The 15953-nt window shown below is 42.6% G+C and overlaps 1 protein-coding gene across 1 annotated transcript in view; it reads left to right on the top strand.

Moving 5' to 3' along the window:
* Positions 1-1151: 1151 nt before the first annotated feature.
* The window catches only part of CILK1 (ciliogenesis associated kinase 1), a 29587-nt gene continuing 14785 nt past the window's right edge, over positions 1152-15953 (top strand). The window contains exons 1-9 of the mRNA XM_054991246.1: positions 1152-1262; positions 1739-1862; positions 4488-4764; positions 8592-8646; positions 9607-9728; positions 10289-10368; positions 11544-11676; positions 14226-14397; positions 15203-15370. Coding sequence (XP_054847221.1) covers positions 4664-4764; positions 8592-8646; positions 9607-9728; positions 10289-10368; positions 11544-11676; positions 14226-14397; positions 15203-15370 — 831 coding nt within the window. The 5' untranslated portion in view covers positions 1152-1262; positions 1739-1862; positions 4488-4663. The remainder of the gene's footprint in view (positions 1263-1738; positions 1863-4487; positions 4765-8591; positions 8647-9606; positions 9729-10288; positions 10369-11543; positions 11677-14225; positions 14398-15202; positions 15371-15953) is intronic.

Here is a 15953-nt window from a genome sequence, read left to right as displayed (position 1 = left end):
CCTGTCCTTTAGCTCAGTATTCAGGGCCCTCAGGTCACAGAGGCCTGCTTGCTGGGTCAAAAGTCTCTAGCCACCAGTTTCTTTTCAGCCTTTTGCACGCATGCTGAGAGGAGCAACAGAACACCAACGGGAAGCCACTCGGAGGTGGAAAATAACCATGACTTCCTGGCACTTGGCTTGTTTTCTGACCCAAGATCTCTTGGTCTGCTGGTCCTGGTGCTGCTCTTGACCTTGGCTAGGCTGTAACATGGGCTACTCAGCTTCCTGTTATAACAGCAATTGCACTTATATACTGTTCTTCTATACAAATTAGTGCCCCATGCAAGGCCACGTGCTGAGCTCATAACAGTAGTGGGATTCGAACCAGCAGAGTGCTGATTTGCAACCCAAACACTTAAGCACTATTTGTGTTTAATTCATCTTCCTTCCAGCAAAGGAGCTCCAAGAGGCTTATGTCATTCTTCCCTCCATTTTATCTTCACAACCACCTTGTGAGATAGCTTAGGCTGAGAGAGAGTGATTGGCTCAAGTCACAATGAGCTTCCATGGCAAAATGGAGATTCAAAGCTAGGTTGCCCAGGTCTTTCTCTAATACTCTAACCACCACACAATGTTGGCTCTTACATGACCCTGATATCATATGCTTGCGGCTCCTCATGCAGCCGTCTGAGGGCTAAAGGTGGATCCCAGGGCTGGAAAGGTTGGTTTAACTGCTTTAACTAGGCTGTGCTGCTGCTAGAGTCAAGTTATGGTGTTATACTTTGCCAACTGAAGGATGTTCTTTCACAGTTCCCACATGCACAAACAGGGATTGTCTTTTCTTTTTTTACAATTGACACTTCTTGCTTCTGTTTCTGCTAGTGGTATCATAGCTCACACCTGTCTAAAATCCATGTTGAAAGAGCTAGAGGCACTGAGTGAAGGGCGCTTAGCGCATGTTCAGAGATTCTGTTATTTCATACATTTCAGATTAAATGGGGGGGGGGGAGTCCAGTGCTTGAGCCACAGTAAGCTTTGGCTCAAATTAAGCCTGTTTTTTAAAGAAAAATCAGACAATATAAAAAGGGATTTCTCCGTATTCAAGGACAGGCCAGAAGGGGGAGCTGCGAAGCTGCTTTTGCCAGGAAAAGCTGCTGGTTGTCCCTGCTAAATGGCCGTGTTTTCCTTTTGTGTATTTTTCTGTTGGGTGGAAAGCGCCTTCCTGTGATGATTCTGCCACAGAGTCTGTCTTCTTGAGAGCATCTACAGGTTCCGGCTGCAGGGTTTGTATTAATTACGTTTAACAATTAGCCGGGGCAGCTTTTTTTTCTGTTGTAGAAACCATATTTCCCCCCTTTGTGGTATCTGCAACATACCGAGAGGCTGCATGTGGCATTAGCGGGCTTTGAAGGACCGCTGTATATGTGTCACCGGACGTGACAGATTTAGTGGCTTCGAATAATGAGGTTAATCCTAATGCCCCCCCCCCTCCCTCAGTGATTGTATTTAACAAGAGGGTGGCGATTCGTTTGTGGGGTTTTTATTTGTAACATTTTGAATTTCTAAAACTGCTTGCTGCTAAATTTTAGATTTCGATGCCTCAGTAAGAGGCCTAAAACTTGAGAGCCTTCTGGTAAGGCCTGTATTGTAAGAAAAGGCTTTAAAGCCGCTGCTTTCTTACATTACAAACATGGAAAAGGGATGCAAAGATAGTACTTGGAAACAATGCCTATTTGTGTGATAATTTTCTTCCAAATAGTGCTGCTCAGGATTCAAGTGTAGATTGCACAGCAAAACGTGGAGAAGCTAGTTTTGAAAATTTGTCTTGGAGAATTATTAAACCAATGTTGTGAATGTCTGGTGCCAGCCTGGATTCCTCACAAGTAAGTATACTTTAAATTGCCTAATACATGGGAGGGCTAGAGAAGAACTTTGGCTAAAATAAAGCTGCTCAGCTTTGCTATACATTAGGAAAATCAAAAAGAGTCCAGTAGCACCTTTAAGACTAACCAATTTTATTGTAGCATAAGCTTTCGAGAATCAAGTTTTCTTCGTCAGATGCATGATGCATCTGACGAAGAGAACTTGATTCTTGAAAGCTTATGCTACAATAAAATTGGTTAGTCTTAAAGGTGCTACTGGACTCTTTTTGATTTTGCTACCACAGACTAACACGGCTAACTCCTCTGCAGCTATACATTAGGCTTTGTTTTGGTTTGTTTAGCCCTGCCCAACTGTGACCCATAAAAGCAAATTCATCTCACTAGCCAAGAATAGTGAGGGCCCTTGAGGAAGGTCCTGTTTTTGCTGAGAGTACTAACACAGGATGGTTGCAGAGCACTTGTCTGCCCAAATATATGGCTAATGAGGCATAAGTTGTGCAGACCAGGTTAAAAGAGAGACTGCAGTAAGGGAATATTTTGCTGTTATCTCAAATCTTGAAAGGATTCAGAAATAAAACTGAAATCTGTTTAGGACTGCCAGCTCTGGATTGGGAAATTTTTGGAGATTTGGGGACGCGGCCTGAGGAGGGCAGACTTTGGGGAGGGGAGGGACCTCAGCGGGATATAATGCCACAGAGTCCACCTTCCAAAGCAGCCATTTTCTCCTGCAGAATGGATCTGTTATACAGAGATTAGTTGTAATTCCAGGAAATTGTCAGGCCCCACCTGAAGGGTGGCAACTATAAAGCCAGTATATCTGCGGTGTCCTATGATGTTCTTGACTATAGTTACCAGTATTTGCAGAAACTGACATCCGCCTGTCTTTTCTTTCTCTTTAAATATCTTACTTGTGGATTAAAAATACCGTGACATATTTGGCTGTATGTATCTTCAGAATATGAATATTTGAGATAGGTCCTGTCAGCCTTTGAGGTATCCATTCTGAAAGCTTCATTGTTCTCATTCTGGCATATTCAACTGCCAACAAGCTCAAAAACATTCTTTTTCAAATAGCACTGCGTTCTTCATTTTTATTTTTTCAACTTTATGATTACAGTGTTCTGCACTGTAATGACACACATTGTATTTGTATATTTTGTTTTTGGGGAAATGGCATTTTGAAAAAAACCTGCAGGTACTTTCTTGCAGCTATATTTTCATTAAATTTTCCCAGTGCAAACTCTGTTGTGATGTGGCCTGATCTACATAATTTCCAAGTTTCTTGAGTCTCACAGTGGTCACTGCAAAGGGACATGGACATCATTGTTCTATTTCTTTGGTATAAGTTTGGCTTTTATGTTTCTTGGGGCTGTGATTCACAGGCCAGTTCTCATGTACAAAAATCAACGGTACTAATCCACTGTGCTGCGTCAGACACCTATTGCTAATATCTGGATAGTAGAAGATGATGTGGTTTCTTGTGGCTGTAGGAAAACAAACTTTCTGGTGCTTTGTTTTGCCCATGATGTCTTGTTAAAGGTAGAAGGATATGTGTAATTTACGTCAGATAAGGTTGTATTGATCCATATGTGAGCTGGCTATCATAAATAATATGACTGCCAGATGGTAGACAACAGCAGAAATTCTAAGTCTCATCTTTTTTCTGTAGCTCCGACAAAGGGGGCAGCTGGTCTGGTTGATAATCCTAGTATATTATTAACAGTGCAATCATATGTAGAATTACGCCTATCTAAGCACGCTATTTTCAACAGGCTTTACCTGGAGTAATTCCGCCTAAAATGGTCATGGCTATTTTAACCCATTTAAACTTGGAATTGGAGGCAGAAAAAATGATTTACATATTATTTGACATAGGATCACCATATAACTCATGGCTTCTCCTTTATGAACTGGTGGCTTAGAAAATCTGTGTTAAAGCTCTGTCCACTTGGTAGTAAATCACTCAAATTTGTTGTAGCTTGTTTTATAGCATCTTTATTGTTCTCTGATAATAAACTGTTTATGTTTGGGATCCAAATGGTCTTTTTTTCCTTCTAGCTTCTGTTATGCTAAGATTCCAATGGCTTTTGGCTACCAGCAATAAATAAGCCTAGATCTCCTAAGACTGTATTGTCATAGTGCAATCCTAAATAGAATTACACCATTCTATGCCCATGGACTTCAATTGACTTAGAAAAGTATAACTCTTCTAAGAATTGCACTGTTTGGCCCTGTGTGTCTTGACTGTTTGTTTCTGGTATGCTCTTCTAGAAATGAAAAAATACAGTAGGTATTTTGGTCAAATAAAATAATAGGTTCTATCAGGATGTGGTTGTGCAAAATTAGCCAGTTTTCTCCGAAAACTATCCTCCCAGTTCATACTTGTTTCTGCCTTCATATCTTTATCAGTCTCCGTCGCTAATATAAATTGCAAACACCTAGTTCATCAGGGCAATATATCAGTATTGCTCACGTATCCCCCGTTCAAGGGTCACCATTTGCTCCCCTATCTTCAGGCAGACCAGGAAGAAGATAAATAATAGTGGTGAGCAACACTGCAGAGAAATAAGAGCTTTCAGGCTGTTGAGCTTGGTTAGCATTTCTCTTTGCTATGTATTTTTGCAGGCAGAAAGCCAGTCTTTGAAACGATGAGCCCTGACAACATCCACACAGCCCTCCTAGATACTTTGTGTTTGTGCTGCCACCGAAAAGACTGGCTTCAATCTTAGACGAAATGCTTCAGCCGCAGTCCAGTGCACTCTACAGATTGAAATGAGTTTGCACCCTACAGGAGCTCCATCATGAATCGGTATACGACTATCAAACAGCTGGGAGATGGAACATATGGTTCTGTCCTCCTTGGAAGGAGTATTGAGTCTGGGGAGCTGCTTGCCATTAAAAGGTAAGCAACTTCTGATTTGTGTTTATATTTTAAATTGTGCTCCACTTAAACATTACGTGACAGCACAAGCTTAGGAGACTTTTGAAGATGGGGGTTCAAATTTTTCTTGTTCTGACCTTGGGTAATTGCTTTCAGCCACCCAGCTAACAGTGGGAATCTGAGCAAGATACACCTAGCAAAGGTGTATGTGCTGTGATGCTACAGGGGTCCCAGAAAAGCATGAGATGTAGTGTTGGGTACAGAATTTAACTTTTTAAGGATCTTAGCCTTCATTTTTTTAAAAAAGTAAGTTTCCAGTCCTTATGGCTGTGAAGAGAAGGCTCCAAATATGTTGGCAACCATAGAAGTCCGAGAGATTTCAACATTGGCACAACTTTCTGCTCATTCCAGTAAAAACAAGATGATAAAAATAAAATAAATTTTGCAAAATTGGAGTTATATTCAATCTATATTAGCACCCTGAATACCCCAGAGTAGCCTGAGGTCATTGGAGCAGGGTGGGCCATGGTTAGAACTTGGATTGAAGACCACTAAGGAAGGCCTAGGTCGCTAAGCAGAAGAAGACAATAGCAAATCACCTCTGTTTATCTCTTGCCTTGAAAACCCCATGAAGGATCACCATGAGTCATTTGCGAATTGATGGCTCATCATCATCATTATTATTTAGGTCAAAAGTTCAGCTCTTATTTGCACAGATATGGTTGGGTTTTTTTTTTTAACACACAGAGCTCTGGCCATAACTTGATCTTTAGGGCCAAACTAGGTGTATTTTCAAGAGTTTCCCTTTAGTCAGTGCATGAGCCTCACAATGAGCCAAATAACACCCCCCTTGGCCAAATGGTGTGAGGCTGATGCCCCTCCTCCCAGTGCTATGGGCCTGACTGAATCAGGCTGCTTCACCGCTTGGAAAATCTCTTCTCAGCAGCTGCTGGCTGACTAAAAGCAATAAGAGCTGGGCCAGGGGAACCCTAAGACACTCATTTAGAAACATAACATCTAGGTTTTCTTCTCTTGGCCCATAATTAAATGTTGGCACTCCACATATTTTGATGGAGCTGTTTCTAAGCAGGTTTTTGATTTGTTTAACAATCTTTTTGTGAGCTTGTACATTATTGGGGGATGTTTCACTTCAGGACTGGTGATTCTTTAAGAGCTGAATCCTGGTTTGCCATAGCTGGCCAAAATTTATTCCTAAAACAGTTCTGGCTTTGGGAATATGAAAGGACTAATTTATGTGTAGGATATTGTTCTGTGTTAATACTTCAACTGTATAGAGTTAAAGAGGGTCACATACCTCCTTGACCATAGTTACACATAGTCAGGGGTTATTTCGTAGAAAAGGAGCTGCAGGAACTCATGGGCATAACTCATTAGCATATGCCATGCCCCTTAACCAGGTTGAAATGGCCAGGATTCAGCAGCTGCCAGAGGGGGGGAGTGTTCCCCCTCCTGGCAGTGGCCCGATCAGGGCTGTTTTGGTCCCAATCCAGGCCAAAAGGGGCCGAAAATGGCTCAAAATAGCCGTTTTGGGCACGTTTTGCCCTGGATCAGACCCCAAACGGCCCGGATCAGGTTGGTGCCGGGAAGGGAAGGGGTTCACCGTCAGGCACCAACCCAACCCAGGCGGTTTTGGCCCGGATCCCGGCCGAAACGGGCCCTAAATGGCCAAAAATGGCCATTTGAGGCCCGTTTGGGCCTGGATCACGGCTGAAACAGCTCGAACCATGTCAGTGCTGTGCAGGGGAGTGTTCTCCTGCCTGACACCATCCTGATCCCGGCCGTTCTGGCCTTGATCCCATTGGAAAAGGGGGCCAAAATGGTGAAAAATGGCTAAAATGGCCATTTTGGGTCCGGATCGGGGCTGAAAGGGCCGGAACTGGGTTGGTGCTGGGTGGAGAAGGCTTCCCCTGCCCAACACCGACCTGATCAGGATGGTTTCGCCTGATCCAGGCTGAAATGAGCCCCAAACAGCTGAAAATTGCCATTTTGGGCCCGTTTTGGCCTGGATCGGGGCATAAACAGCCAGGACCGGGATGGTGCTGGGCAGGGAAGGCTTCCCTCTCCCAGCACAGACCTGATCCAGATGGTTTTGGCCCCGATCCGTGCTGAAATGGGCCAAAAATGGCCATTTTGGGCCCGTTTTGGCCCAGATCGGGGCCTAAATGGCTGGGATTGAGTCGGTGCCAGGCAGGGGAGGCTTCTCCCTCCTGGCACCGTCCCATTCCGGACAGTTTTGGCCCCAATCCGGGCTGTTTCGGCCACGATCCAAGCCGAAACAGGCTGAAAATGGCCTTTTTGGGCCCGTTTTGGCCCGTTTTGAGGCATAAACAGCCAGGATCGGGTTGGTGCCATGCAGGGGAGCATTCAGCCACCCACCCACCCGACACCAACCTGATCCAGGCCACGTTGGCCCCAATTGAAGCCTAAACGGCCCCAAATTTTTCAAAGTCAGGTAGACAGGGCCACCTGACTGTTGAGGGAACTACCGGAACAGTGTCCTGGTGCGTTCTCCCTCCAAATGAGCCCTGCACATAATACTGTTTGACCTTTCACCACCCAATGTTCTGCAGGGCTCTTTGGAGAAGGTGTGTTCTTTTGATAGAAAATATTTGGTTTCATTTTCAGTGAAAACAATATTGGCAGCAGAAACATATGAAGGGGAAATTGTATGTGTATGAGTTGAGGTTTACTAACATTTAGCATTTGGTGGAGACAAATATTATACAGTTCCCTCAACAAGTTTGCTCATAGTATAAAAGTGAAATATTTTATTCAGTGAGAATCTTTGGGTGTATACATTTTAAGATCAGATTTTAAATGCTACATGTATTTTTAATGTCCTTCACATTTTTATGCTGGATTTAATTATTCTATTGATTGCTAAGGATGTATTGCCATTGTTATGGTCTCTGATCGCAAATAAATTCATTCATTCTTTGGGTCACTAGAACGTGGAGTAGGCAGGGTTCCAAGATCAGACACTTTAACTCATTACGCTAGCCTTGTTTGCAAGTTCAAATGAACGCATGTACAATTGGGGTACTGTGTACACTGAATTTTTCTTCATACATGCATTGAGTAATATGCAGGTTACACGGAACACACATACAGCTGAATATGTGATTGAAACCCTACATTTATCCAGGCTCTCATCCCTGGTTTCAACTAGAAAGTGAATGCACATCTTACAGATGTATCTATGCAGGATGTACATGTGTTCACTATGACATGTGAAGAGGGCTACTGAGAGGTGCCTATCTGGAATTCAGTGTATTCTTCAGTGTTTAAAAATGAAAAATATATTTAAAATGCAAACTAAGTAATATTCTCCTTTTGCATAATTCTTGGTTTTGTTAACTTCACAACTAGGTTTCCACAACTTCAGCAGGCATCATACATTCATTTTTATGCTTATCTTTGCAGTCATAAAGAACTTTTCTCCCAGAGGTCTCTGCTTGTATGGCCTAACCATAGGCCAGGATGCAAAGAGCTATTTGGGCACAGCCCGTGGGAGTTTTGAGTTCAAACAGCAGACCTTCAAGCCAAGTCCCAAACAAACCTTTTGGAAAATACCAGTGTTTGGAAAATACCAGTTTTTCTAGAGGACAAAGAGGGCTGCTGTTGGAAAAACATAGTCCTGAAGCCCTTCTTGGTCATGAACAACTAGTTTTGTAGTTTGTTGGGTGGAATGTAGGCAGCACGTTTTTGTAGTTAGCTACCACATATTCCTCAGCTCCTACAACATGATGCCAGGAGAACGCAAATGTGAAATGATTGATGGTGTCACTGAGGAACAATGCTAACTTCCTTGTTCTGTGCATTTAAAGGATGAAGAGGAAGTTTTACTCCTGGGAGGAATGCATGAATCTTCGAGAGGTTAAGGTACTGGATGGAAATGAGGGGTGGGATCCAGCCAGCTTTAAAAAAAAAAATCTTCTAATTACCCTTCCTTACTACCACCCCCATCCCACATGCAGTTTGTCCATTTAGGCTTCATAATCCTCAGGATAGCCTTTTTGGGTGGTCAAAGGAATCCCCCTCCCTTTTTCACTAGCAAAAGGGTGGTTGGATCTCACCCAACATAATAAACAAGTTTCACCCTTCTAAGTTCATTGCAGGCAGTGGACTTAGAAGGGTATAATTTTGTTCAGAATTGTACTGTAAATCAAGGCATTCTTTTAAAACTTGCTGTGTAATGTTAAAAGTGACTCCATGCTTTCAATTAGCTATCCATACAGTGAAACATCTTGTGCATTCTTTCATAGCTGAATATTGTCTGTGATTACCTGGAAATACTTGAAGTGTATAACCTTGGTGCAGTATCTGAGAAGTTGAGAGCTGGGCAAAGGGCTGGTTGTCAGTTTGCACCAGCTGACATACAGTGCAATCCTAAGCAAAGTTACACCCTTCTAAGTCCACTGTAGTCAATGGGCTTAGAAGGTTTAACTTTGCTTAGGATGGCACTATTAGTGGTAGCTGTCATGGATGTAATGGCAAGACACAAAGGGAAAAAACTGGTGTGCACCAGATCGAAAACTAGTGCTGCATTCTAACAAAATAGATACAGCGCTACAGTTGAAAAATCCAAGGCAAACTGCTTTACTGGAATAAGCAACGTGAGCATCCAGTAAATGAAGTGTTGAAACACAGATTGTGCAAATACACCCGTTATCAACATGCATGGTATATGGTTGAAGGAACATTGTGAATCTGAGTGAGTTTTTGACAGCCAGGTATTTGAATTTAGAAATATCCCTTGTTTCTGAGACAAAGATTCATTGTCACTTATCAGGAAACCCTGACTTGCAGCAATGCCTTGATTGTCTTATCTTGTATTTTCAGTCCTTGAAGAAACTCAAGCATGTCAATGTGGTGAAGCTAAAGGAAGTTATACGAGAAAATGATAATCTGTACTTTGTGTTCGAGTACATGAAGGAGAACCTTTATCAGTTGATGAAAGAAAGGTATGCTGGTTTTCTCATAACCAAATTTCTGTACAGATGTCTTAAAATACATTTAGGACTAATCAATACTTTTGGACTTTGTCCATAAAGTACTGCTTGCTGGGTAGCTTACAGTCACTTCAGAAAATCACAGTAAACACACAACAAGCACAACACTTGTGACTTTTAAGTATTGTAGGATGAGATATTTTAGTGGTTAGAGTATTGGTTGATATGGAGACCTGGATTTAAATCTATGGTCATTCATAAAGAGACTTGCTGAATTTTAACATGTCATTCTCTGTTTCATCATAACTATCTCAAGGGATTGTTCTGAGAATTAAGTGGCAGAGGGGAGAACCATGCTTGCTGCCCTGATCTCCTTGAAGGAAGGACAAGATAAAAATATAGTGGGTAGATAGATGGTGCAGTCTGGTTTAAACCAAGAAAGAGAATCAACAGAGATATATGAAATGTGGATAGCTGATCGCATTTTTATCAGCCACCAGATATTCCTGTAATTGATCTATGAGCGCATATAAGAAACCCATGTATGAACAATTTTTTCTCCTATCTTACAGGGATAAATTGTTTCCAGAATTTACTGTCAGAAATATCATGTATCAGATTCTTCAAGGGCTTGCATATATACATAAACATGGTAAGATATTAATGCCAAATTGGAGTTATATTTGTGTGTATGTGGATTGTGCAGGAGGAAGGAATATTAATAATGTTATGGGGCTGATAACAAGGACGTTTTGTTTCTTGTTTGAATCCATGATGGTAAAAATGACTTTGCAAAGAAAGTATGAATGGGGTTTTAAAAACATATGAAGTAGAAATTGCATTTATAGCACAATGGTGCTTGTAGAATAATAAAATGCACTGCAGTTCCCAAGTAGAAATGTATTAAGCCAGTTTGTTTGAATACCAACCTTGTGCCCCAAACATGATTTCTGTCAGAGGGTTATGAATTGTCATTCCATGCAGAAAACGCGAAGTATCTTGATAAAATGGACTGTAGCAAGTTGTGTGGTCAGAGGTGTGTTAACTTCTGTTAACCCCACAATATTATGCACATAGGCATAATATTTCAGTTTCCTGAGTGAAATAATACTGGCTTACTGTATGTAGGGCTGTTCTAATAATTATTGGTATAATGTATGCAAAGCATTACATTGAAGCTGAAATATGTGAAAGAAAGGTGTTTTCCCTGTATACTGGATTTCCATGGATAGCATGGTGGTTCATGTTTGTTTTTAATAAGAGGAAACATGCAAGCCTAGGATCCCCTCCACCTACTCTCCCAAGAAGACTATATCAAGTGCCAGTTCTGCACTGTAATTTTCTCACCAAGGGAATTGGTGAGAAAATTACAGTTTGCAGGTAGAAATCCTTCCATTCTTGGAAATGCTCCAGTGGATCCCAAAGCCACCGTCTAGTAGGACTGATTCTAAGCAAGGGCTTAGCCCCCACATCTGTTTGTAGTACTGCAGCTGAGCCCTGGAATATACAGGGATGGCATATGCAATCATCCCTGATCTACATGACCAGCTTCCATCCTGCCAGGGTTAGGAATCAGAGCAAGCAAGTCAGAGGGTATGGCCTTCAGACGACTTGAGCTCTAATGTCTCTCTTTAAAAATTAACCACTTACTAGTGTTGCCTGTCTTGCTCCACTGACTTTGACAAACTTTTAAGGCCAAGGTGCAGACCAGACCCGGTATTTCTGGTCAAGAGGCAGACGTGCTGATGAACAGCCATAAAAACATACCAGTAAAAGAAAAAATAAAAGTAGAGGGAAAGACTAACTAATGTTTATTTTAAACTACAGGATTTTTTCACAGAGACTTGAAACCTGAAAATCTCCTTTGCATGGGACCAGAACTCGTGAAAATAGCAGATTTTGGCCTTGCACGGGAAATTAGATCCAGACCTCCCTACACAGACTATGTATCCACAAGATGGTAAGCACTTTGTGATGTGTGGACTTGAATTTACTGTTATTCCCACCAAGGTTTAAATTTGTGGCAAAATCAATGCATTTCTGGCTCACTTTAGTTAGATGTGGGCTCCACAAGTTGACCAGTATTGCCCTGTGATGTCCTATCCTTTTGCTTGTTAGAATTGCCAACCAAGAAAGTTAAAGGGATAGATGCTGAATAGTTTGTTTTTCAAGAACGACTCACCTTATGTGCTTTGAAAAATTGTTATGGTAGAATCAATATTCTCACACAAATCCTGGGAGGTTATATCAGTTCTTTTACATCCTGGCTGCATTTTATAGTTGCTTTACTAGTGTGGAATTCTGAAGGTTCAGGGCAAACTGTAATAACAAAGGTTTTCTTTCCCCACCTGTTAAGGGCTAAATTTTCCAGATAATTTAGGGGCTGGGGGTGGGTGGGTGGAGAGCAGGGGAAATTATGAGAGTTAAGGGAAGATAAATGATGAATGGAAAAGGGCTGCCAGTAGCTCCTCCCTTCTTTGTGTGATTTTTGTCCTTTTCAGAATTCTTAGCAGGCAGAATAGTAAAGACTCCAGTAGCACCTTTAAGACTAACCAACTTTACTGTAGCATAAGCTTTTGAGAACCACAGTTCTCTTTGTCAGATGCATGGAGGGTATGAAGAAACTGGCCAGATATATATAAGGGGAGGGGGGAGTAGATGCAAATCAGTTTGCTTTGATAATGAAATCGGTTACTTCTGATAATGAGATAACCAGGGATTTTTTTCAGGGGGAACGCGGGGGAACGGAGTTCCAGAACCTCTTGAAAATGGTCACATGGCTGGTGACCCCGCCCCCTGATCTCCAGACACAGAGGAGTTTAGATTGCTCTCCGTGCCGCTGAGCGGTGTGGAGGGCAATCTAAACTCCCCTCTGTCTGGAGATCAGGGAGCGGGGCCACCAGCCATGTGACCATTTTCTCCAAGGGCAACCCACTGAGTTCCACCACCTCTTTTCCCAGAAAAAAAGCCCTGGAGATAACCATTCATAGTCTCTATTCAATCCAAGTCTGACTGAGTCAAATTTACATATGAATTCCAATTCAGCAGCTTCCTGTTGGATTTTGTTTTTGAAAGGTTTCTGTTGATCTATGGTGACCTTTAAGTCCTTGAAGGAATGTCCTGATAGACTGAAGTCTTCTCCCACTGGTTTCTGGATGTTGCCATTTTTAATGTCAGATTTGCGTCCATTTATTCTTTTGCGCAGAGGTTGACTGGTTTGTCCAATGTACAGAGCAGACGGACATTGTTGGCATATGAGAGCATGTATCAAGTTGGAGGATGAGTAGATGTAAGAGCCAGAGATAGTGTAGTTGATGCCATTGGGTCCTGTAATTGTGTTTCCTGGGTAGATATGAGGGCAGAGTTGGCATCTGGGTCTGTTGCAGGGCCCGGTACCTGTGCTGGTGACTCTGCTAGTCGATTCATGGTTGTTAGTGAGAAGTCGTTTAAGGTTGGGGGGGGGCTGTCTGTAGGCAAGGAGAGGTCTTCCACCCACGGAATGGTTATCTCATTATCATTATCTCATTATGAATGGTTCTCATTATCAGAAGTAACTGATTTCATTATCAGAAGCAAACTGATCTGCATCTACTCCCCCCTCCCCTCTCCACCTATATATCTCTGGCCAGTTTCTTCATACCCTCCATGCATCTGATGAAGAGAACTGTGGTTCTCGAAAGCTTATGCTACAGTAAAGTTGGTTAGTCTTAAAGGTGCTACTGGACTCTTTCCTATTTTGCTACTACAGACTAACATGGCTAACTCCTCTGGATCTATGACTTAGCAGGCAGAACTCTCTTGTGGTGATGGTAACATGTAGCCAGGCTTCTCCACATGCTTTTGAGATCTGGCTCCTTCTCCCTCACAGCCACTACAGCTCTTCCAAAGCACACTTGATGATCTTGTGGGTGGAGGTGCAAGCATGGTTGAGATGCAACCCCCTTGCTCACTCAGTACTGCACTAAGCCACCTGAATAAATAAGCAGGAATTTTCTAGCCCCATTCTCACAACTTTTAAGATTGTGGATGTTTAAGTGGGGGAAAGAAGATGCCTTCAAAGAGTGTGAAAGAACAAGCTGGTAAAGGGAGATGTAGGGGTAGAGCTGTAAACTCACCTAGTCAGGAAATACCAGCAGAACATGGAGAGAGTGTGTGGAAGGGGCCTGATGCTGCTGACTGCATTGGCTGCTAAGGTGCAATCCTATGTTCTTCTCAAGGTAGACATAGGAAGAGACACATGACCTTCGTTAAAAGAAGAGGGTCAAGTCTAAACTGGCTGTTTCCATTAAAACTGGAGGTCTACAGTCCTAAGTATTGAAGAATGGACCACAGCAAAGAAACCATAAATGTGATTGCTTCTCTTACACTGAGCAGACAGTGCTGCCACAAAAGAGAATGATGGTGAGCCCTTTTTAGAGGGCCCTCTTGCAGTTTCGGACCAATGAAAATCCAGTGTGACCTTTCGATTAGCACACGTTATACATGACCTTGTTTGCTTTTGGCTTACAGGTACAGGGCTCCCGAAGTGCTCTTGAGATCCACTAAATATAATTCTCCCATTGACATCTGGGCTGTCGGTTGCATAATGGCAGAAGTTTACACCCTCAGACCCCTCTTCCCAGGATCCAGTGAAATCGATACTCTTTTCAAGATCTGCCAAGTACTGGGGACCCCCAAAAAGGTAGCTAAATGAAAACTCAGTTGTTGATGCCCATGAAGAAGTGTAACCGTGTATATATGATGTTATTTTATTTTCTCAGACCCCTTGTAGCATATTAATGATGTGGCCATTGTACAGTTGATAATAGCCTTTTACTAGATGTTGTGTTCTCATGACATATATTAACAAGGTGATGATGTTAAAAAACTTTTTAAAAAAATCATGTTTGGCCTGCAATTCCTACCAAGGGGGCCAACTTCCAAGCTGGATTATATCCTTGAAGTTTATCCCCTCCTCCATAGCATTGGTAGCTGTGTTGTGGCTTCTGTCTCTTCTGATCAATCCATATGAATTTCTGAGCAGCTTCCTGTACTTCCTTATTAACTCTGCACATTTGTTCTTGGTATACTGTCCTTTCTCTGAGGATCTTATAGCAATAGTTCACTAGAATCTGAAGCCCACTTCATATCCTAGTGAAAAGAGTAACCTCAGTTGTCCCTACTCACAGTAGGAAGGAAAGTCAGAATTTGCACTAGAGAGAGTAAATGAGGGGATGAATGTTCCTGCAGAGAATTCCCAGTTTCTTAGCTGTGGGCAAGAAGAACCCAGCTTTATAACCGCAGAGGCCCAGAGTGTAAGCCATTTTAGCTCTCTGAGTAATGAAACAGTTGTGATATTAAAGAGAATTTTCACACCTTAAACGGGGTCCTAGTTCTCAGTGAGGCAGTAAACCACTGAGCCGTACCATTGGAGGGACATCCCATGCGGGCCGCTGTAACTATGTAGACATGTCTTTTAATGGTGAGCATGCTTGCATCCCTTTCAGAACGACTGGCCTGAAGGCTACCAGCTTGCAGGCACCATGAATTTTCGTTGGCCGCAGTGTGTACCAAACAACCTGAAGACTCTCATTCCTAATGCAAGCAGTGAGGCAATACAACTCATGAGAGACATGCTGCAGTGGGACCCCAGAAAACGGCCGATGGCAAGCCAGGTTTGATCCAATTGCGTGCATACAGCTTGGCAACCCAGCTGCCTTGCTGGTGACGTCCTGTCTCTTCTGGAACTGAAGTCTCCTCCAGCTATGAAGGAGGAGAAGATGAAAATAGTTGTGTGTTCTTCTGCTCCTTCTGATCGCTATTCCCCCACTTTCCCGTCTGTGGAATATTTATATGATTTGCCGGAGGCAGCCATCTCTTCTCCCACTGCTGCCAAAGCTTTGTTTCTCTTGAGTTCTCCCATCGTTACTCCTTATCACTTGCATCTCTGTACACCATCTCTTTTCCCTTTCCTTCTCTCTGCACCATTCCTGTTTTTTAGAAAGGAAGCCCATGGTTTTGGGGGTTTGGGTTCAGAGTCCTTTAAAAAGGGATGTGAGGGCTTTTGGCAGCCTGGTTGGATCTTGTGGCCGCCTAGCCACGATTAAAAATCGAGAAATGGCATCCATCAATTCTGTCCTCAGCAGACGATTGCACTGTATGTCAGCTATATGACTAGCCAACAGGTGAGTTGTGCAAGGTCTTTGGAATAGAATTCAGCCCCTAAAAGGAGGGTTCTACTTGCTCGCTTGCTCGCTC

This window comes from Eublepharis macularius, chromosome 1, assembly GCF_028583425.1.
Source record: "Eublepharis macularius isolate TG4126 chromosome 1, MPM_Emac_v1.0, whole genome shotgun sequence".
Classification (NCBI taxonomy): Eukaryota; Metazoa; Chordata; class Lepidosauria; order Squamata; family Eublepharidae; genus Eublepharis; species Eublepharis macularius.
This window is presented reverse-complemented; position numbering and strand designations above follow the sequence as displayed.